Source organism: Pseudonaja textilis, chromosome 2 (assembly GCF_049901715.1).
Source record: "Pseudonaja textilis isolate UNSWEBS1 chromosome 2, rPseTex1.2, whole genome shotgun sequence".
Lineage (NCBI taxonomy): Eukaryota > Metazoa > Chordata > Lepidosauria > Squamata > Elapidae > Pseudonaja > Pseudonaja textilis.
The window spans coordinates 65,031,979-65,054,856 of NC_141991.1; the positions used below are offsets into that span (position 1 = coordinate 65,031,979).

General features: G+C 39.4%; 2 protein-coding genes and 1 long non-coding RNA gene across 10 annotated transcripts in view; 1 reads left to right on the forward strand and 2 right to left on the reverse strand.

Moving 5' to 3' along the window:
- On the reverse strand, nt 1–6,796 carry LOC113454814 (bromodomain-containing protein 8-like). Of its 2 annotated transcripts, XM_087924149.1 has the most exons (7): nt 6,486–6,796; nt 5,294–5,731; nt 3,582–3,724; nt 2,592–2,681; nt 1,886–1,954; nt 565–795; nt 1–132 (listed from the first exon to the last, which is right to left on the reverse strand). In XM_087924149.1, exons 1-7 carry the CDS (start codon nt 6,786–6,788, stop codon nt 126–128), a joined length of 1,281 nt encoding a protein of 426 aa, XP_087780275.1. In that variant the 5' UTR covers nt 6,789–6,796; the 3' UTR covers nt 1–125. The 2 variants fall into 2 exon arrangements, with proteins under 2 accessions (XP_087780275.1, XP_026581932.1); XM_026726147.2 differs by lacking the exon at nt 1–132 and having other exon boundaries at nt 561–795.
- Nucleotides 6,660–17,989, forward strand: LOC148126890 (uncharacterized). The gene is made up of 3 exons (XR_015741691.1): nt 6,660–6,796; nt 15,420–15,458; nt 17,873–17,989. It is a non-coding gene; the product is annotated as an uncharacterized LOC148126890 (long non-coding RNA).
- The window catches only part of BRD8 (bromodomain containing 8), a 19,195-nt gene continuing 8,913 nt past the window's right edge, over nt 12,597–22,878 (reverse strand). For 3 of the 7 annotated variants that reach the window (XM_087924145.1, XM_026726116.2, XM_087924143.1), the window contains 13 exons: nt 22,555–22,699; nt 21,756–21,965; nt 21,011–21,309; nt 20,113–20,577; nt 19,481–19,574; nt 19,325–19,371; nt 18,355–18,560; nt 17,908–18,000; nt 16,895–16,963; nt 16,493–16,670; nt 16,063–16,167; nt 15,762–15,806; nt 12,597–12,961 (listed from right to left, as the gene is read on the reverse strand). In XM_087924145.1, the coding sequence (XP_087780271.1) occupies nt 12,902–12,961; nt 15,762–15,806; nt 16,063–16,167; nt 16,493–16,670; nt 16,895–16,963; nt 17,908–18,000; nt 18,355–18,560; nt 19,325–19,371; nt 19,481–19,574; nt 20,113–20,577; nt 21,011–21,309; nt 21,756–21,965; nt 22,555–22,699 (2,016 nt within the window). In that variant the 3' untranslated portion in view covers nt 12,597–12,901. The remainder of the gene's footprint in view (nt 12,962–15,761; nt 15,807–16,062; nt 16,168–16,492; nt 16,671–16,894; nt 16,964–17,907; nt 18,001–18,354; nt 18,561–19,324; nt 19,372–19,480; nt 19,575–20,112; nt 20,578–21,010; nt 21,310–21,755; nt 21,966–22,554; nt 22,700–22,878) is intronic. The other 4 variants (XM_087924144.1, XM_087924146.1, XM_087924147.1 and 1 more) reach the window with 2 other exon arrangements.

The following is a 22,878-nucleotide window of genomic DNA, read 5'->3' on the forward strand; positions in this document are numbered from 1 at the left end:
TGAAGAAAGTGAGGTGTCATGCGATGCTAAATTAGTAAACAAACAAACTTTTTCCTTTGAACAAGACTTCAGGAAACAGGGTTGAACTGTTAACTTCTGAACATGCAACTGCCCTTTTCAATTCTTCAGCACCTGCAGAACAGAGAAAAAAGTAAAATTTTCAATGTTTCCACCATGGTTAAGTAAATCTGGCTTCCCCATTGACTTTACTTGTCAGAAGGACGCAAAAGAGATCACATGAATACAAGACAGTGGAACCATCATAAACACATGACAGTTGCCAAGTGTCTGAATTTTGATCACCTGACCACGGGAATGCTGCAACAGTTGTAATTGTGAAAGCAGTCATAGATCACTTTTTTCAGTGCCATTGTACCTTCCAAACGGTCACTAAACAAATGGGTATCAGTAAAGAACTATCTGTACATTTGGGAGATGTAAGCAGGGATACTATTGCTTGTGGGGCGGATGATTGACATAACACCGTCTTTTGCTTTCCAGGCATGGGAACCTAGTAGAGGAATAAGGAATGTGATTTCTCCATTTCAGAGATGAACTTCTTACCTTCTCACAAATCCTCGCATTTCGTCTGAGCACAGGAGTGCCTCACCCAACATCTGGAGTTGCTCCAGCACTTCCTGCTGCATCTCCACAGCAATGCGATGGATGTGGTGGTTGGAGTTATTGTACATGATGGCATTCTGAAACATCAGCATGAGATCACGTTGGAACTGGACCATGTGCTGAATCTGGCCCTTGGACAGGCTTCTCTTTATGGAGGAAAGATCCATTGGTCTTAAGAAAGGCAAAAAAAAAAGCACAGAGTTCAAGCTTTGTGTAATAATTTACAGAGTTTGCAAAATAAAAAGGATGCTTCTCAGATTCTTTTCCATTATCAATACACCAGAACTAGTGAGAAATCAAGTTAAAATTGGACTAATAAAAGCAATTAGATGCAAAGCTGTCATTTGTGTTACAAGATATTTAAACTTGGAACAGAAAACTAGGTTTTCAATAGTACTCACACACACACCTTTCAGCGCATTCAACTATGTAATGACCAAAGTATTTAATAAGAATATTTCATTCATTCAGATCTAGGATGTCTTATTTTTGTGTTCCCTTTATTTTTTTGAGCAGTGTAGTTCTCCTGATTGAAATATCCACTTTTTCATGGGAAGAAGTTCCACTGTTTTTTTTCTGAGAACCTAACAAACCTAGATGGATGGCATCTTACACTGGACTTCGGCCTGTCACTTGTCTCATTGAGATAATAACCCTATGTTGCAGGCATTTTTCTTTTACATTTGACGGGCTACCTGCCATGCTCCCACTTCCGTTGCATAGTTCAGGAGAAAACACTAGGAGAATTTAGTGGGATTACACACTTCATAGGTTTCCCTAAATAGTACAGGAGGAGTTCAAAGCATTTCATGGCTAGAAGGATTAGGGGGAGGGGAGAAAACTCAGTGGTTGGCATTGATTGGTTTCCAAACTCACCTACTGGCTTACTCAGACTGAGCAATGATTGGCTGAAGGTTCTCCCTGTGATTTCCCACGCTAAAATGCATTTGGGAGTTACAGATGAGGCCAAAGCAGGGGGAAAGTGGATTAAATTTAAACTGTATTGGGGATTACTTGGAAAGGGAATGGATTGGGTGAGGGTGAGGGGCAAACTTCCAGAATTTCTGAACACTCATCTCATAAGCAGTACAGGAAGAACAATTCCTTGCCATGACAAAACAGAAATCAGGACTACAAAATATATTGCAGATAGAAAACTATTTTCCAATTTCCTATTTCTCATAAGCAGCGGACAGGGACAGAGGAAGAAAAGCAACTGAAAAACACATCTCTTACTAGCACTCCCTTTTCTCTGACTGACCTTTTGACCACATCTTTGTAACCAGGGGCCTGTTTCTCTGAAACTGGCTTCAGGAAGGGACCGCTGTATCTAGGGAGAAAGACGAAAAAGTGAGCTAGCAAACAATCCCCATCCTTTCCTTTCGGATTAATAGTGTTGTTCAGATTAATAGTGAAAAGGTGGAAGGATGAAAGTCAACTCCTCCAATCAGCCCAAAATCATTACAATACTAAAGTAATATTCTGAATGTTGATGTTAAATATATTTTTATATCATTTCGTATACAAAAGCATCTGGAAGTAGCTTATGGAATATAAAACACACACACAAAAAGCAGATTCTCCTCAAAGCAGTTCTTGAAACATTCATAGACAGTCTAAAACTCTAAATGAAAAAAAAAAAAAGAGAGAGCTCAGCGAACACTTAAAAGTTGTAAGTTTGGATCTCTTAGATTTCAAGGGAGACAGATTCTCTCAATCTCAAAAGATTCACCCAATCTTAGAGCATGCAGTAGAACTTCCTCTCACAGTAAAAGTTATCAGCTCTGCACGGTGAAGATGGTTCACCAGGTACCTTGTATAGGGCCTTATATCTAATAAGTAAAAACTTAGAAACTGTTCAATAGCTATCTGGTCACACCAGTTATGGGCATGACACATACTTTCTTGTTGACCTCTACTCTAGCTGATTTTTTTAATCATCTTCTCCTCAGTGGTCAGTAGTTTACCTATGACCAGCCACCATCTTCCAGATAGATAATAGAGTTTTCTTGAAGAGCAAATGCTGTTGAAGTGGATCATCTTGATTCAAGTGCATCCTGGATAGAAAAGAAGAAAAAGATGCATTTGCATTTGTGAATGGGAAACCGAAGAGGTCAGGAAAAACAGATGACAAATCCTTCAGTTAAAAATGCAATCTTAAGAGCCTCAGAAGTATGCTTTTTCTGTCGTAGTTCCTACCCTCTGGAACACCATAACCCCCTGCCCCGCCCTCCCCCCGCCCCCCAAAATAAAATTGGAACCTACCTTCTGGCCTTTGATGAAACATCGAAGACCTGGATGTGCTCCAGGGCTTGGGAGATGGAAGGCTAGATGGTTATTGTCGGTCTTTGCCAATTATTTTATTTGGCCAGAGTGGACTGTTTTATCCTTTGCTAATATGATTTTTTCCAATTATTTAATGTGTTATTTACCTGCCTAGCTGCCAGACTCACATTTGGGTAGTTTATATAAATTTATTTAATAAATAAATGTATCAGTGAGTTAGGTGGCATAGAAATATAATAAACAAACGGCACTTTTTAAAAATTCATCTGATACGTATTAATTCAACTACCAAACCTAATAGTTTATTCCTTTACTGAAAAGAGTTGTACAACTCAACCAACCCACATAATTGTTTTGATTCAAAGCTATTTCTACAGTTGCATATACTGTATCCTGTTGGAAGCCACTTATACAGTCTCCAGAAAAACAGTCGTTTTCTAATAGCACTCTTTACTTCAGGTTTTGATACTCTTTTCTGCCTCCTTTATTGGTCAGAACATTTATAAAATGGCCCGACTCCCCCAAGAGTTTTAGGCTGCAATATCTACTTATCTAAGAGGATTTTCCTATTGAATGCAGTGGACATCTTTCTAAATAGATATGTATAACGTTGTGCCATTTAAAGTAGAAAAAAAAATTCCATTCCAAGTCCGTTACTTATCATTACTTACAAAGGCAGGGAGGCTGTACTTGTGGAAGGAGAGCTTATTAGGGGTGTTCCGTAAGGACTGGAGTCATCATTGCTATAACTCAAATGGAAATCAGTGTCTTTCCAATCCTCAGTTTGATCTTCAGTGTTTTCCACAGCCACCTCCTGATGATCACATAGCAGGAATTAACCTCTTGGCAAAATAACAGTAGGAATCCTAAACCCCATGAAATTTAGCTACGAAGTTCCAGTATGGAAAATGCACTTCTGTGGGAGAAGCAGTACCAAATACCTCACCCCTCAAAAAAATTAAAAAACTTTATGAATTCCTTAGATCTTAAGAGCTACCATGTCTTAGCTAATATATGTCTTAGCTAATATATGCTTTTTAAGGAAGCTATTTGAAAGCTATACAATTGCAGGCACGCTTGAAAGAAAAGGATTATTCCTCTATTTCATCCACTCTGGGTTCAGTTTAGTTTATGGAGTTGAATGAGCCTTGTTCGGCCTTATAAGACAATTTGAGGAGTTCAGGGCACCATATTGTAATGTTTCAGTTTTTTCCCCGAACAGGTTTTTCCTGAACACCATCACTCTGCTAAACAAATAATTCCCTCAACACCATTCAACTATTTACAAAGTCTGCATTACTATTACTTTTCTCATCACTTATCACCCATCCCCTCCCACTTGTGACTGTATGACTGTATGACTGTATGACTTTGTTGCTTGTATCCTTACAATTTATATTGACTGTTTCCTAGTATGGTTTGATTGCTTATTTGTACCCGATGACTATATTAAGTGTTGTACCTTATGATTCTTGACAATGTATCTGTTCTTTTTATGTATAGAGAGCATATGCACCAAGACACACTTGGCCAATAAAGAATTAATTAATTCATTCATTCATTCATTCATTCATTTCCTACTTATGGAGACATATTCAGATGCAAGCATAGGATGACTGTAGCTCAGCCTCTCACAGTTGGCTGTAAGTTTCCCAAGGATTCATTCTCTCCTGCCCCCGCCCCCCTCTCCCGCCCTCCTTCCCTCTCTCTCTCATTTAACCAAATGGCTTGACCAATCTAAGTTATATTTAGGAGGTCCTTTGGAAGGTACCACATCCGTGATTTTGGAGTCCCTTATATTTAGGATATTTGTATTCATTTATGTATTACGGGTATTACTATCCTGCATTTTAGAGATTTTTATGTTAAGATTTTTTTTTAAAAAAAAATATAATTCTCCTATATTAGGTTAAATCAGGGGTGTCAAACTCAAGGCCCGCCTGCCGTACCTGGTCCGCAGGGTGCTTAGATCTGGCACACAGAGCTGCCCTGGAAACAGCAAAGGATCAACCTGCGGTGCCTCTGCAAGCGAAAACGGAGCTTGGGAGGACCGTGTACAGCCCACCCGGGCTCCATTTTTGTTGGCAGAGGGTTGCAGGAGGCCTTCCCAGCTAAAAAAGGAGGTCTGGAGTCTATTTTCACTGACAGACCACTTGGGCCACCACCACGTGGAACTTACTTACAAGGGATTCAGAAACTTTTTCACCCTCCACAAAACATGCTTAAGGAGGACAAGATGGAGCAGCCAAGCAGTGTCTTTCGATTGACAGCTTTGGAGCTGGATATTTAGCAGTCCACAAAAGCAAAAGATAAGATTCCCCACTGAACATGCAACCCAAGTAATCTACTTATAAAACAGTGTTCTGAGCAAGCCATAGCTTACCATTCTAGTTGGTGGCATCTCTTTCTTCCGTATTTTCCATTCACAAGGAGTTTGCTTCATAAGCTCTAAAGTTGAGGCCTCATCTACGTCCATTTCGTGCGTGACTTTCTTTCCTGAATCCTCATCAAACTGGTTATCCTGAAACTTAGAGCAGCTGGGCTCCTCACACAAATCAGGAAGTCCTTCCATGGCCTCCACTTCCAGGTTCATGACCGGCAACCCTTCCAAGACTTGCAGTGCCCAATTTCCCCTTCTCTCCTTAGCTTGCTTTTTAAAAATCTCTGAGTGACTTTCCTGCCCTGATTCTTCCTCTTTGGCTCCAAGTGACCCTTTTGTGGCACCTTTGTGAGCCAAGGCAGCACCAGCACCAGAGAAAACCTGAGAACCCTGTGCCAAGTAAGGGTTGCTAACACGAACTGGCTCCATTAAATATGTTACCTAGAACAAAAGGTAAGAAGTTAGCAGCTGAGGCTTGTAATTAAAACCACTCTCAGAAAAGCACACCTGAGGCTATTTTTCTTTCAGATATTATGTTCTCTCTTCTTAATGAGCATGCTTTGCAGTGACACTGAAACCACATCCCTAGCTTGGCAGTTTTTCACCTCCAATCCTCCAGGATTTGTACAGCAGGAATCTGTTGGCTAGGCCCTAAGAGTTGTGGCCAGTCTTGCCCAAAGGGCATTAAGCCAAGGATGGCTAAAATAGAATAACATATGTTCTCAAGAGTTTAGCCGTCTTTTCAGGCCTCCTGAAAATTATTTAGTGTCCAGGTGCCAATAAAGGCCAATATATTAAATTGTCATTAGCAGAATGCATAAGACTGGAAAGAAATCTCAGAGATTTCAGCCATTTTATTTTGGGAGAGTTAAAAGTATCTTGGGGATCCCATTGGAAGTTACTTTGCTAACCTGACAGAGAAAAAGAATATAAGGTTGCAATAGCAACCTAGATCTCCATCAGAATTAGGCCTCCTGTAAGCAGTTAAGGCCACCATTACTCGGCCTTATTTTTGAAATAGTAGAAAAGATTAACCTTTGCTCATGTTTATCACTTAGCTCCTGACTTTCTATCCTTATTGAAATTTGCTTCTGTAGGCAGACTACCCATTTTACTGAGAACTTTAATCTCAGCCCCCAGAGAAAACTACTATCATATCCCACCACTTGGAAGTCCTCCCTACTAGCTGCTATACCTCAGACAGAAACCTCAAGAGGGCATCCTCTTTGCATTTCCCACTCTCATCTCGCTCTCCTTCCTTAGCATATTCCCACACTGTGGAGTCACCGGCTTCCAACTGGTTCCTTGTTTCCTGGCTGCTACTCTCTTCTAACTTCTCCTGAGCATCGTCTTCCGTTTCCTTCCAGCTGCTCAGTTCCTTTAGGTCAAGGTCTAAGCTAGAGTCTGGAGAACTACAGAAGGATTTGCAGCAGCTGCTCTTCTCGGACTCCGTGAAGTATTCTTCTTTGGATTCCAGCCAGGTCCACACGTGACCCATCTAAAAAGGTAGAGAGGGAAAAGTTTGTGACTGATGCAGTTGCTTCTTTTACTTTTGAGACATTCTAGGCTACGGTCTCCCAGATCTGAAGGGACTCTAAATAGGGTAGCAATGCCCCCTACAAAATGAACAAGTTGGGGGGGGGGGTGTTCTTTTGGACTCAGGGCTCCTGTTTGAGAAGTCAGTAGCAGCCATGGCCAGGAAAACCTTTGAACAAATCCATTTTGTATATGAATTATGCCCATTTTTTGGATTGGGAGGCTTTTCTCCTAACCATTCACCTTTTTGGACTATTGTAATGTATTATTCCGCATGAAGACAATTTAGAAGCAGTGTTACATTCGAGGTGCATTAATAAAGCTCAGTATAATTCAGGGTTGAAACCACTTGTTGCCAATGGTTTCCATTCATCCCACCATATCTGGCAGAGCGACCATGCTCCCAGGTTCCTGGAATGCCATCTTGTTGGACCCAGGAGGTTATGCTTTCTTTAGTACACTTTGAAACTACCTTCCCTATATTCAGATGACCCTACCCAACCCTACAAGCTTTCCATAGGACACTGAAGGATCAGGCCTTTTCCTTAGACATTGGGGCCAGCCTAGTAGCTGATCCCAGAATGTTCATTTCTTCATGAGAAAATTTTGCCTGCATATCTCATAATAGAAAAACGTTTGCGCTTCAATTATGTTGTGTAGTTTGTACGGGTAGTCCTCAACTTATAATTGAGCCCAACATCTTTATTACTAAGCGAGACTGTTGTTAAGTGAATGCTGGCCCATTTTATGACCTTTCTTAAGTGGTTAAGTGAATCACTGCAGTTCTTAACTTCATAACATGGTTATTAAATGAATCTGGCTTCCCCAATGACTTTGCTTGTCAGGTTGCAAAAGGTGATCGAATGACCCCAGGACAATGCAACCATGTACCACTGTTGCTATGCGTTCAAATTTTGATCAAGTGACATGGTGATGCTGCAGTATGTACGAATAATGGTCATAAGTCACTTTTTTCAAGGCTGTTGTGCCTTTGAATGGCCACTAAATGAACTGTTATAAATCAAGGACTATCCATATTCTATTTTATATTTTCTTTATTGTTAATTGCCCAAAGTCATTGGTGACCTTATGTATTCTTTAAATATGTATATTCCCACACATTCATTGCTCAAATGCAAGAAAGTATATTTCAAGCCAAGAACTTCAGTAGGAAGGCTAAAACCTGGAAGAAAGCTGTTTGTTAACAGTCAGGATTGAGACCAATGCATTTCAAAGGAAGAGCGCCGCTTCTTGGTTGAGAATTATTTCCCTAATAATGACAATTTATTCTTTTAATGAAAAAACTCTGCGGCCTTTGTCTTATTACCCTCGGATATAATGCTCTATATGGGCTGCATCAGTATTCTTGGAAAATAAAAATGAAGGCTGGCTGAAATTCAATGCTTTATTTGTAAATGTGCCTTAGCACAGGGGTCACCAACCTTTTGGACTTCAGGGACCACCAACCTCAACTTTAAATCCCGCAGACCAGAGACTCTGGGAAAATCCCCAAAAGTCTGCAGGAAAATTCCCCACCCCGTTTTTCTACTGATCGATCATTCTTTATTTGGGATCGCAGGATACTGCCTCTAGCTCCGTTCTCAGGGGAGGGAGAGAAAGAGAGAGCCTTTTGGTTTCATGCAAGGAAAGCAGCAGAAGCAGCAGAAGTCTTTCTTTCTCTCCCCCAAACTCTGCCAGAAATTAATCTTTGTAAGACTTGTTTTGCCGGTGCAGCCTCTTGGAGCAGGATGCCTCGCAGGGTCCCAAGACTCATTTCTGGCGGAGTTTGGGGGAGAGAAAGAAAGACTTTTGCTGCTTTCCTTGTGTGCAGCCAAAAGCAGAAGCAGAAAGAAGCAGCCCGATAGGCAGGCCATGCATGTGGGACAAATTCCCCCCCTCCACCCTTTCCTCCCTCCCCTCACTCCCTCGTGTTGTTAGCAATGCAAGCGATGCGAGCCACAGGCCATGTGGCGGCGCAGCCTTGTGTTACCGCGCAGTCTGGGTTAATTGCTTTGGGGAGTGCTTTGGGGGCGACATTTCTCTGTGGACCACCAAAATTTTCTCACGGACCACCAATGGTCCCTGGCCCACTAGTTGGCAACCACTGCTTACCATACTCGTGCATTGGAAAACAAAAACAAAAGTAAACTGGGACAATAGACAAAACCCTAAGTCTTAACAAGGATGGCAGGGGACAACTTTGCTAATTTGCCTCCAGATAAATTGATATCTTGTAATTAACTCTATCCCTCATGGCAGATGTCCTTGACTTACAACCACAATTGAGCCCAAAGTTTATGTTGCTAAGTGAAACATTTGTTAAGTGAGTTTCCCCCATTTTACAACTTCTCTTGCCATAGTTGTTAAGTGAATCATTGCATTTGTTGGGTTAGTAACACAGTTGTTAAGTGAGCCTGGATTCCCCATTGATTTTGCGGGTCAGGTCGCAAAAGGTAATCCCATGACCCCGGGACACTGCAACCATCATAAATATGAACCACTTGCCAAGCATTTGAATTTTGATCATGGGATCATGGGGATGCGGCAACATGTGGACAATGGTCATAAGTCACTTTTTTCAGTGCTGTTGTAACTTTGAACAGTCACTAAATGAACTATCGTAAATCAATGACTACCTGCATTTTGCAGAAATTACATTACTAGACTAGGTGACATTTTCAGTACGATTTTCTTTGAAGACCGCGGTCTGCTTTCAAAATGTCAAATATACTCAATGGCCCCCAACAGACAGGAACCCTGGTATAAGTGCAGGCCACTTGTTCAGAAAGATAAAAAGGATGAAATATAAGCGTGCATTTGCATTCATTAATGACGTAAGTATTTTCTATTCTGTTGATCGTATGTCAAACTGGGAATTCCAAAACACGCCATCATTCTCTGCATTAACCATGACATGGAACATAGCAAGGCAAACTAGTCTCAGGTCAGCAAAGGAATAAAATAGTCTTTTATCCTTTCCCTATTTATTCAACCTATACACTGAATATATATTTTTGAAGGAGGCTGGATTGGAAGGTGATGGGTGTGATTTTAAAACTGGAAGAAGCCTCAGTAATCAGCACTGTGCTGAAGCCACTATTCAAAATGCAAATGATCTATAAACTTTAGTAATAAAAATCAAGGAGCACAGTGAAAAAGAGGTCTAAAATTCAATATTGAATAGAATGAATGAGCTGGAAGGAACCTTGGAGGTCTTCCAGTCCAGCACCCTGCTCAAGCAGGAGAACCTATACTATTTCTGATAAGTGACTGTCTAGACTCAACTGGCTAAATAAATAACAGCTACAACAATCACTTTTAAAACTGACCATGAAAATACTGGAGTGACGGACCCTTTCCTAGGATTTTACAATCAACTATCAACAAAAGGCAATTGGCAATCAAGAAAAATGCTGTAGATTAATATTTGGTAGGACAACAATGAAGGCCTCAGAAAAGATCCTCTGAGGTATCTTAGCCACGATATCAGAATTATGCAAGTAAACGTATTTCCCTGAAACTCTTTGGAAGCAAAAAAAAGTTGGGACTTTGAAAAAGATAGGAATAGTATGGGCATGTTTGAATTTTAGTATTGGAGAAAACTCTTTCGAGAACATCAAGGATAGTCAAGAAAACAAATGGATAATACCTAGAACAAATCCAGAATTCTCACTGAGGCCCAAGTGACCAGGCTCAAATGACTATATTTTGGATATATTATATATAAAGATGTAGATATCTGAAAAATTTAGGGAAAGATGGAAAGAGATGATAATGAAGCAGAAGCATGGCAGATAGATTTCACTGTAGCAAGTATGGGTATCCTGATACTTGAAGGACCAGGAGAGAGAGAGATTATCATACATTTATAGTCACTAAGAATCAACATCAACTTGATGCACAAAATCAATCGGCATTGAACAAGTTATTGCTTTATATATGTTGAATATTGAATGCAATATATAATATATATTGAATTCAATAGATTTCAACCGCTTAATGGTTGGTCCTGAAACTTGGTTTCGTTAGGTAGGTGCCCAGAATCCAAGGACACGTGAAAGTCCAGTGAGTCAAAGCTGAACTGTGTATTTTCAACTTGATGTAGTGTGCAGGTGATGAGAATGATGATGTTCTAATTGTGGTGTCTCTTGTCATACAGACTCAAATACTACATTACTTAAAGCAATGAAATTACTTAAAATAATAATGCCATTAATGTAACTCAATTCACTCAGTGAACATATAGTGGTCAGTAGCTTTTGCCAGTAGCAGTCAATTAGATGCACAATGTACTTGCAGGTAATTATTTCCACATAAGGAACTTATCTATTATAAGAAATTAAAAGAACTGTTTACTCCTTCCTTGTGTTGTTCATTTGAAGCAAAAGAACTTAATATCAGAATGTGGAACTATTATGTGTAAAAATTGGGCATCACCATTTAAAGTGACATTTTACATCAGTTCTTGACATTTGTGGTTTGAAGAGTGGGTAAAAAAAACATTCAATTAAGCAAAACTGGAAAAGATGCAAAAGATGAGACTGAAGTTACTGTCAATCAGAAGGCATAATATGCTATAGGGACAAATAGCATGATTAAATTTTATTGAGCATGGATATTGTTTTAGGAAAAAATGTCAACAGTTCCACAAAGCAGACTGAAAATATTCCTGCTATATAGCAAGCATATAGCAAAAGAATGATCCTTTGGCCACTATGCTCTTGACATTCTTATGTTTTTAGAAAAGTTTGCCACTTGAGCCCATGTCCTGCCTAAACATCCCAGAAATGTTTGTGTGGCTACTGGAAGAACTGATTGCAAGATTATGTTCAGTACATCTTTATCATATCTGGTCTGGCTTACATTTTACAATTACAACAAAAATTACAGAGGGCTGGGGCTGGCGGGACAGACCCAACAAAAGAGAAACGTGGCATATTATGGAGCTAACATCTGCATAACATTTCTTGTCATTGTTTTATGATTCAAAGACACAAAACAGATATTCGAGGCGCACAGGGTTGAGTGATTTTAATATGTACAATAGCATTAAAACATGCCATCATAATCTGAAACTTTAACTCCCTTGAGACAAGAAGAACAGTTATTGTACACTACAATATTACATGGGGGTTTATTTTTATTCTTGCATGTTGTGATTGTCCAGATAGCTAAGTTTGCTGAACAGCATTAACAATTGAGTAAATTTTCAACTGAACATCTGAAGTTTTAATGCTATTGTGTCTTGGACTATAATATTGTCATACCCAATTGTTGAAAGGAAACATTTACTCATTTATTTATATCCAGCCTTTATTATTTTCACAAATAACTCAAGGTGGAAAAGATATCCAACACATCTTCCTCTTGCTATTTTCCCCACTGCACCAATCCTCTGAGGTGGGTTGGACTGAAAGGGGATGATTGGCCCAACTGGCTTTCATGGCTAAGGCAGGATTTGATTTCTTGCTTTTTAGCCTAGTCAGTGCCTTAACCACTAGACCAAACTGGCTCTGGGCATATTTTAAGCAATTTAACAAGTTTTTATGACAGAAGCCAAGTTTCCTGCAATCACATCTTTTTTCTTCAATATGAAATGTGACTGATTTGTGCTATTACTTGTCTATCATGAGGCATCATTATGAACTGCTGCTACAAGTAAAACAAGATTAAGTTTAGAAGCCAAAATAATAGGAAAACGAATGTTAAACATGATCTTCTGGCCTGAAAGTAGAAAAATACAAAAATGAAAGTAGCCAGCATACCATGCTATACTTGATTCTCTACAATTTATTATACACATTTACAATCCACAAATACATACAAAAAATCTGTACACATCACATTACAATACATACTAGCCACCAGTTGCTAGCTAATCAGAACACTCACAGGACCTGATTACAACTGCCTTAGAACAGGCAGAGGACTGTTCTCCTGGGCCTGGGATTTCCCCAATTACGCATTCCAGGACAACACACACTAATACACATGGCCATCCAGAGCCGTGATTCATTTAGAATCAGGAGAATTCTTATTCAGATGTCAAAGCCTGGGGTGTTTCCTGCTTTTCCGTCATTTCTTCATCTTCATGTCTGCTTCAATGGCACAACGACGTCCTCTAGTTCCCCCATCCTGTTCAAAATGCAAAGGAAAAGGGAAAACACTGTCGTTACTAGAAGGACTTATGCAAAGGACAGAGAGGCTTGGCTGCTATCTGTGTTAGCAGGAAAGGCTCAGCACCTAGTCTGACAATGCTACTTTCCTTCCTGTAACACAGAGGATTCTTTTCTGGAATGGAATTTTGGGATTTCTGTGTTAGGAGCAAGCGAGGGAAGTATCTGTTGTGAGTTGCTTGGGGATGCTTGGAAATTATACTTGTTATTTTTCTTACATTTGAACAACATGTGCTCATTTCTGCAAGTGGACAGAAGGGATATTGTCTAACATACCTGATCAACTGCTGCTCTTTATAGAAGATCTCTTCCAGATGCAATACCCTGGCACTATTTTCCCTAGCATCTCCTCATAGCGGCTCTCCATGAATGTAGGGCAATCAGATAGCTTACTTCCATTTGCTGCCCTCTCCATCTGGCTGCCTGTCCTCATGTTTCTCTGTCTTAATAAATAAGTATTAGAAATGATCCTCAACCCTATTCTTTTGGCTGGAGGTTGAGCCTGTCAAAATATATTTTTTGGTGTATTGAGAGACAATGATTGCCCTGATTACCCATGAAAGGAACAAACCAACCACTGTATTTTAGTTTTGTGATAGTTATATGTACTATACTGTCTCAGAAATTTGGTTCTCATGAGTCAGACTCTTAGAATTGAAAGGAGGTAGTGAAACCAATGTCTTCTTTGGCGCAAAATTCAAATTAAAGTATAATAGAAAGTCAAGGTTTGCTGGAACACATCCAGCAATGATTAGCCCACCATTTCTTTCGCTAACTGTATGATTGTCAAATTACTTTTATTGTTAGGGAGTTTTTTTCTTAATTCAGTCAGAATCCATGTTTAAGCCCATTATATTAAACATAATGGATTTTAGTTTGGTTTCAGTGTAGCACGTTTTGAAAATCCAAAGCATGGTGGTTAATTCAAAAAAATGTAGGTTTAGGAAAGTATCTAAACCAAATTACTGTGTGGCTGAAGAACTGCAATGATAGGACAACTCTGAAAACAAAAACCCTTAATGAAACAAGTATGGGTGGAGAGGAATAAAATTCCTCTCTGTAAAGGGAAGCAAATTAAAGAATATTTACAGGTTTTTCATCTTTAAAATATGTGAGGACTAAATCTATTCAATATATTCTCCTATACAACCAATAAATGTGTATGGTATTTTCTTTTACATATAAAAAATTAAATATAAATGACTGTAAAAATTATACACGATCTCAGAGTGACTTCAAATATCAATGATATGGTCCAACTGTGGCCATGAAAATCTTTTGGGTTCTGTTATTGCGTTTAGACTTTGTTATGGTTACGTCACACTGCATTTTTATATAACTTATTTAAAGTTTTTCCAATAACACTATATTCTGAAGTTCTGGAACATTAAGAAAAGAAATATATTTCCACCTAATTATAATTGAAAGATGAGTCAATATGTAAAAATTAGTTCTCAATTATTCAGCTAGGCGAATATAGTTAGAAAACCACGACATGCAATGTAAAGATCATTCAGCAAAACAGGTACATGTATATCATCCACATACATTTCTTTTTCCCAGAGTGGATATAGCAAGGTACAATCCATAAAGCAAGGTTAGCAAAACCTTGCAACAATATGCAATGTATATTGGAACAATGAATCCAAGAAAAACGTACACAAGTTTCACAAGAAACAATGTTCTAATGGGAAGGCTCAAACAGACAGCACTTACAATCGCTTTGTAGGAACAATTATTAGGCGGAGAAACTGAAACTGAACACGATGACAAACTACAGCATAAAGCCTTGGATCTTTTAACAATTTTGATTTTTGGAGCACAACTAGGATTCTACTTTCCGTGATTTTTAAAAATAAAATATTTATTTATATAAATTACCTTCATTTTCAAATGAACCATTATAGTCACATTTTATAACATTTAAAAAATATTATTGCATCATATGATTCTAGTATTTTCTTGCTAAGAATTGAATTAATGAGTTCTCTGTTTTATATTTGATTTGTCAACTGCTCAAAAAGATCAAGGCTACTTTTTTCTGCCATTCTCTTTCTAACAACAGCCCTACAGAGTAGTTAACTTAAAATTTAATGGTTTAAAATTATCCAAAGCATTACATAATTAACTAGGGTTTGAACAGAAATCCTCCTGCTACTTATTCAACTAACACTACACTTATCCTCAATTCTTTAGAACTTTCTGAAAGATATAATTGGCTATCTCTGGAATTCCCTGTCCAGAGAAAATCAGCTCCATCCAACCTTTAACAATATTTCTTTAATCAGATTCTAGTCAAACTATTTATGTTCAAAGAGGATGAATAAGACTGGAATGATTCTATATTTAAATATTTGTATTGATTTTTGCTAAATGTTTTATTGCAGGTTTATTGTACTATTATATCTTTACTGCAGGCAAGTAAAGAAGAACAATGTAAAGTGCTGCATATCAAGGTATTACTAAGTAACGTTCATTTTATTTATTTTCAACAACCCACTTTGCCTTTTCAAAATGCTGAAGACAAGCTTATGAACTACCGTATATAGTACAAAGCTATAAATGTAAGGCCCAGCAGGGTCTTCCACCCGAAACTGACAAAAGCCTCTATCTCTATTATACAATTAAAATACTTTAAAGCAGAACTGAATGCTTCTTAAATTTCAGTAACAAAAGATCTAGAATCTTCCTAGGATTTTAGGAAGGTCTCTATCATGTATTCAATGTTCTCAATTTTATTTTAATTGTTAAGTACTTACAAAGAGAGAAAGAAGGAATGCTGGGGAGCCCATAGGGCCATTGTCCTATTAAAAACAAACAGAAGAGGTAAATGGATTTGACAAGAATGAATACAAAATATCTAAGCTCCTAATTGTAATGATATATTTTACATTCAGAGCCAGGAATCTCCCAATTCATACCATACTATTAGGTAGGAACGTCTTAACAATTTTAAATATCAAAACACCAGGATTTTTGTGGTTTCAAAAGCTGCTTTAAATTCTCCCATGCCTGTGATAATATGAAAAGTCAATATTCATCAGTTCTTATTGGTCCTACCTTCTCCGAAGCATCTTGTTTCCGAGTAGAATCCCGTCCACGGAGACTTTTTGCACTGATCCCAGACTCATTCGTCTGCATGATCAACTGAGTGGCTAGAAATTGCTAAAAACAAAGACCATTGCACAGTATGCATTAGGATTCAGAATGAATAGAAAGTGTCATTCTTACCATCCTACCAAGATGGTAAAGAACAGCATCTTATCATCATAACATTGGAAACAATTCGCTTGTTTTTAACCCTATATTCTTCTTGCTTGCTTTGAAATAGTCAGGTATCAGTCTTGTCAAGTGAACCTATTCCTTTCTATTCTATGCCAGGGGGATATTAACAATACCAGGAGAAGCAGGCCACTCTCCTAAAAACATTAATATCTTCCATGTCAAATCAGAAAGTTGTTCAACGAAGACATTAACATTGTGCCTTTACCTGAATCTGCTCTAAGACATCTCGCTGCATTTCCACAGCCATGTGATAAACATCATGATCAGAGCTATTGTACATGACAGCATTCTGGAACATCAGCATAATATCTCGTTGGAACTCTGCTGTGGTTCTGATCAATCCATTCTCAATGTTTTTCTTAATTGTTGACAAATCCATTGGCCTGCAAAAGAATCAAGCTTAAAATTAAATGCATTAAACATGAAGGACATTATGAGTAGGCTCCAAGCATCAGAGTATAGCTTATAAAATTAATTGTGCTCTTGTGTTTTTCTCTGCTGTTTTATTATTAGACTGAGTGGGCCCCAGGCCAGAATATAAAAGCAGTAGCAGACTAAGGACAAGTGCTGATAGGTGACTCAATATCAATATAAAACAAATACTAACCTCTGTACAATACTATGGTAGCCTGGAGCAATATCATCAGTCACGGGCTGTAAGAAGACATTGGCATACCTGTTCAAAGAAGACATATTAGTCCTAAGAAATATTAGTCCTAAAATAGACATATTAATCCTAAGGCAATAAATGTAATTCCCACTTATTTATTTGTATTTCACCTTTATTATCTTTACAAATAACTCAAGAAGGCAAATATAACCAGCACACCTTCCTCCTATTTTCCCCACAAAAGCAACCCAGTGAAGTGAGTTGGGTAGCGTGTGTGACTGGTCCAAGGTCACCCAGCTGGCTTTCATGGCCACTTGAAGAAGCTTGGATACCTTTTCTAACTACCCATTTATTTGCTCAATATACTGTAACAGGAAGAAAAATTGCAGCCTGAAAGTCTGTGACGTGAATTCCAGAAAAAACAAAGTGCGTATTTGCACTAGGTGTTACCATACAGTACGGCAAAGCTGTAATATATAGTAGCAAGCATGCAAAAAGCAAGTAAGTGCAGCTCCAAGAAAAAAGGTGCTAGCCTCTGATCACCAAATATGCACTGCTTTTGAAAGCTTCTGCCAAAATTAATTCATTTCACGCATTTTCTAACGCAGCTCTATGTGCCTGATAAGGACTTTTTACTAAAGAAGTTGTTAAAGTAAAAAAATGGACTTCAGAGGCTACCAGACTATGTGCTAAAAAGGCTCCTATGGATAAGTGTAGACTGTAAAGTTTTAAAAAAAAATTTTTAATACAGAAATAAACGTAAATTCTCTCTACATAAAACATTTGATAACAATTGCAAATTATTTTTTCAATAATAAAATAAATTATCTTCCTATATATAAAATATTTGATAACAGTTGCAAATGGCAAGCATGCAATTAAGAGGTTCTTTCCACCCCATCATCCTGCGCAATGTAAGCCTTCTTTCAAGTTGATGCTTGTTGTGACACACAAATTCCTATTTCTATTTTCCAGGAGAAGCCAGGCAAGTCCCAAGGTTGCTGATTTACCTGTGATTAGCAGCTGCTCTCCAAACCAGCATAATAGCCTTCTTCCAGATTTTTTGTGCCTGAATGGCCTCCTGATCCTCACTGCAAACAGAGCTAGAGCAAGACAGGAAAAGCCATTCTTCAGGAAAGGATACAGTACAAGTACTTCACTTCCTGAAGTAAAGCATATAAAAGAAGGATCTCGTAATGAACTCTGACCCTCAGTGGGAATCCCCATCTCTTTTACATTTTCCTGCCAAAAAAGGATGGCTGCTCTCCTCTAAGCTGGAGTCTAACCATGAGGCTCCATCAGAAATCAACAACTCATTAGACAATGTTCTAAATTAGACAGGTCCCAATACACACTACAGACTATGGTACAAAGGGACAAAGCTATATCTAGCCTTCAACCAGCTGGAGTTTGCTCTGGAGTATCTACTGAGTAGCTGGAAATCGACCAATACTCACAACTGTGAGGAGGCAGGGCTGCTGGGGATGGAATCAGCCAGCGTGTGAGACTGCAAAGGTGCATTATGGATACTGAAGCCATCATCACTCTCACTCACAGGGGGCTCATTGTCCATTTCTGAGAGATATCCCTCACCCTGATCTTCCTCTTTGGGCTCCTCCAAACTGGCAGCCTCGCTGGCACCATCCTCCTCATCCTCTTCACCCTGAGCATCCCGAAATACAGGATTAAAAGTCTAGCAAGTCAGCCCAGCCAAGACGCAGCTGCCAACAATAGCACTTGCACCAGCCTCCAAAGATGATGGTTGCAGGGAAAGCAAAAGCTACATGCAGAAACACCCTCGTGTATGGCAGAACATGCTCAGGGAGAGGCACGTGCCAATAGCTTCCCCATCTAATCTGTACTTCCTGATTAGATGTACAGATGAAGCTCTGTCTCACATATCTGAATATGGACCGAGGGCCTTTTTAAAACCAGGACCTTCTCAGCAGTGGCATCACCGTTAAGCAAAATTCAGCCATTTCTTTAGATTAATAGTAAATAGTACTTTTCCCACAACCGGTTTGCAGCTACTGAGGTTTTGTTTCTCCTTGGTTTTTGTTATGTTATTTTTCATGTTTACATTATTATAGACAGACTGCTGCCTTTTTTGTTTTTACTTGTAATTATGCTGCATCTAATACAAATAATTACTCAGGGAGATCTTAGATTAAAAAAAAAGCCAGCACAAAAATAAACTCCGAACATTAGCACAGCTGTAAGTGAACCCCCACCCACCACTGAACTCCCCCATCCACCCTTTCCCATCTGCTTCCAGAAAAGTTTAATTGATCACATCTGATTTCTGGGCATCAGGATGCACTGGGATGGGATTCTGCAGTAGGTCTGCCTTTCTTTGCCTATAGATCAGCTGCAAAACAAAGAATGGCTGCTTTCATCCTGCACATATGCAAAGAGTAAATAAAATACCTTCAGCTGGTTTTCAAAAAGAGCTTGAGCTTCATTTTTCATTGATTCTGAGAAGAAAACAGTAACAGGTGAAATGCTCATAATTTTAAAGGACATTCTCCATCAGATCCATGTAGGTTGCCCTTCCTGCTTCCCAGACTATCCAGTGCCGTTTACCTGACAGCTCATATTTGTGGTGGACATCTGCCTGTGAGGAATCCTCGCTTGCGCTTGGAGCATGTGGAGAGGAAGTCTCCTCATCAGGGGGAAGCTAGAAAGAAAAGTATTTTTGTTGTGTAGGAGAACCAAAGCAGGCAGGGAGGCTGAAGTACCCAAACCCCAACTGGACAGCTGCATGTATGCACATGCAGACAGGGGGCTCCTTGAAGACCTAACCAATGACCAGAGCTCTGGGTGGGGTGTAATCTCACAACGGGAAGAATGGTAGTATATGATATTGAGAAGCAGCAAGGGACATTTCTAGACTGCACAGGGATGGACCACGTTTCTCAACAAGAGAAGACAGCTCAGTACAATTTTAAAAATACTGAAGCTGGGACATTGTTCCTAGATACTTCTGGTTAACAAACAATAATACATTATGTAAAATAATAAATGGTCACAAATGTTGTATATATATATATATTGGGTTTAACATTCAAGACTGAATGTTAATGTCTTGGCACCAGAACAACACAGTGCCAAATTTAGCCAAGATCTTAAATGGAACCAAACCCAATACATGAGCTACCCTTTCCATTTCTTACTTACAAATTCTAAATTACCCATAGCTTCTTTCATCGATTTACCTCTGCTTTCACACTGCCACGATCCATGTCATCTTTTGTTGATTCTACATCCATATCAGAGCCTGTCAAACCAACCACTGTTGTCTCTTCATCTTCAGATATATGGCCCCTCAATTCAGAAGCTTCACTTGTTCTAGCTGCTAGTACAGCAGCTTCTTCGGAGCCCAAACGTACCTGCCCTTGTTCAGCAGGCTCAGTTTTTATATCTGCTCCCAAATCTCCAAGGCTCATCAGATCTCGGATCCCGTTTGCTTCCAATTCCTCAGAGTCTGGTCTTTCTTGCTTTATTGTTACTGTCATTTGGGGCATCTGGCTCTGCTTCTCGTGCTCCTGTTGGATTGGATGCTCCCGCTGGAGGGGGTGCTCCCAAGGACTAGTCAGAGACTGAGGATCCTCAATTTCTTCACAGAAAGACAAGGCAGCTTCTACCGCTGCTACATCCAAGACTTCAGGATGATCATCCACCTTTCCAAACAAGAACGTAAGAAGCAGAAATAGATCATTCGCACAATAGTGAGATAACCGGGACTACAGGGGTGACATTCCAACTGTTCTACATGCCAGAATTTAGTGATAGTATGGATGGAAACATTTTTGTCACTTTCCCATAAATCAGGCATACTATTACAGATGGATAACTATGTACCAGTGGCTTTTGGGTTGTGAAAGTTTATAATAGCTTCTTTTTAAAGGAAATTATTTCCATTTTTAGCTGTGATTACTAAATCCGTGGGCCTCTATTCTTCACCAAAGAAACTAATATATTTTGAGCTGAAACTATCTATTGAGATAGTTAAAACAAGGAGGGAAAGTAAACCAGGCAAATGCCTTTTTGATGAAAGAAATTTTGACTCTTGTTAGAAACTATGACGAAAAGCTCAGGCCTCTGGATAATTACCTTGTCCTCAATGATAGCTATGATGTCCCCAACAGTTTCAAAATCAAGTTCTTCCCCAGTGTAGGAAGGCTCTTCCCCTGTGTAGGAAACTGCAATATCCATCTTCTCAGCCAGATCCAGGTCTTCTTTGCTATCCATGTGGTCTTTGGAAGTCCCTACAGCACCAGGTGCCCCAGAGCCTAGGCAGTCTTTCTTGATGGAATCAATGATCATGGAAATTTCACTGCTATCCATTGATACTGTCACAGTGTGAGGATCAGGCACTGCCTCCATGGAAACACAGGTGTTGGGCTGATTCACTGGACAAGAGTGACAAGTCAAGTGAAAGCCTGGCAGCTGCAGCAATCAGCAATGTGGGTCAGATCAAGGCATCAAAAAAGCATTCCACAGCCCTGCACAAAGGCACATGCAGGCTGGTACCACTTTCTCTCCCCTCCCCCACCAAGTTCTGAAATCAAAAGAGCTACTTCTTAGCATCAAAGCTTAGTTCTAGTCCCACTGCAGTACACTTTTACCAAAACCCTTTTTTTCATCTGCTCTGACAGAAACTCACGAGAACTTTTTCTTAACAGCCTTGAGCCAATCATTGGTTCTATAATTAGCATGATGCTGTTGAAGTCCAGCCATCTATCACTCTGCTATTAAATTTAGATGCCCACAGCCCACATTCATATAGCCCTTCCTCTAAATCAAGGGAAACAGTCTTCTCTTAGGTACTGAGTGGCATATGAGTGCAAGGACGCACCTGTCGCTACACTTTCTGGAGTTGCAGCAGATGGCACAGCAGGTGGCGCTTGTAGCGTGGGCACCATGACTATGGTGGCCTGAGACACGGACTCTATAGGGGGAGGCAGGAGTTTGGCTGGAGGTTCACTGGCAACAGCAGAAAAGGAAGCAAGCGATGTGGTGAATTGTGCCGGACCAGCTTCTAAAAGGCGGGAAAGAGTAGGAGCACCTAACGAAGTAGGAAGACAGGAAAGGCACATTAGGCCACAAGCAACAGCTATAGAAGACTACAGAGCAAGCAATTCCTGTACTTATCCCACAATAGTTCATGCCACAACAGTAACATACAACACCTTTTACGAAATGGCTACAGGCAGCTTTGCTGGAAGTCACCTATTAGAATCCCAAAACATATGCAAACAAGGACATAGCATGCTTTCAAGTAGGCGTTAATACAATTTATATATCATGGGAAAAATGCAATCCATGTTTTGCACCAAAGGGCTCTACTTCATTTTTGTACATCAAATTATTAAAAAAAGTATTTAATTTATAAAGGTATGCAGATTTTACACACACTCTCTCTCTCCTTCTCTCTTTCTGATACTTGGGAAAGCAAATTCTACATCATGCTGAAAATATTCAAATCTACAGAGCAAGTAACAGCAGAAGGACCAAATATTACATAACATTCATAAAGCCTTGATTAAAAATACTACACTTCATACAATTATCATGTCTTCCAAGAACCTAACCTTTGCAGTGTTACATTCACAGGTTTTAAACAGTGGAAAAAACTGTGAAACAACATGTCCTACCTGAAGCAGCAGGGGTCGCAGGAATAGTGGTAGAAGCTGACTGCATTTCCCCACCATGTAATACTGGAAGAACCCCTCCCACTTCCAGGAGGAGACCAGAGCTACTCGGATGACCAGCAACAACAGACAGCTCACCCTCTGCCACCTGTCAAAACACATCATATTCTAAAGAGCAACACAAAGAAGATTTAACTTTCTGTAAGTAACAAAGTCTCGCCCAGAAGCAATAGGTTGCACCACAACAAACCTTTCTAAGACTGAAGCTTTCTTGCCTTTACAGGAATAAAGAAATGTAAATGATTTTGTTGCAGTGTTGCAAAGTTC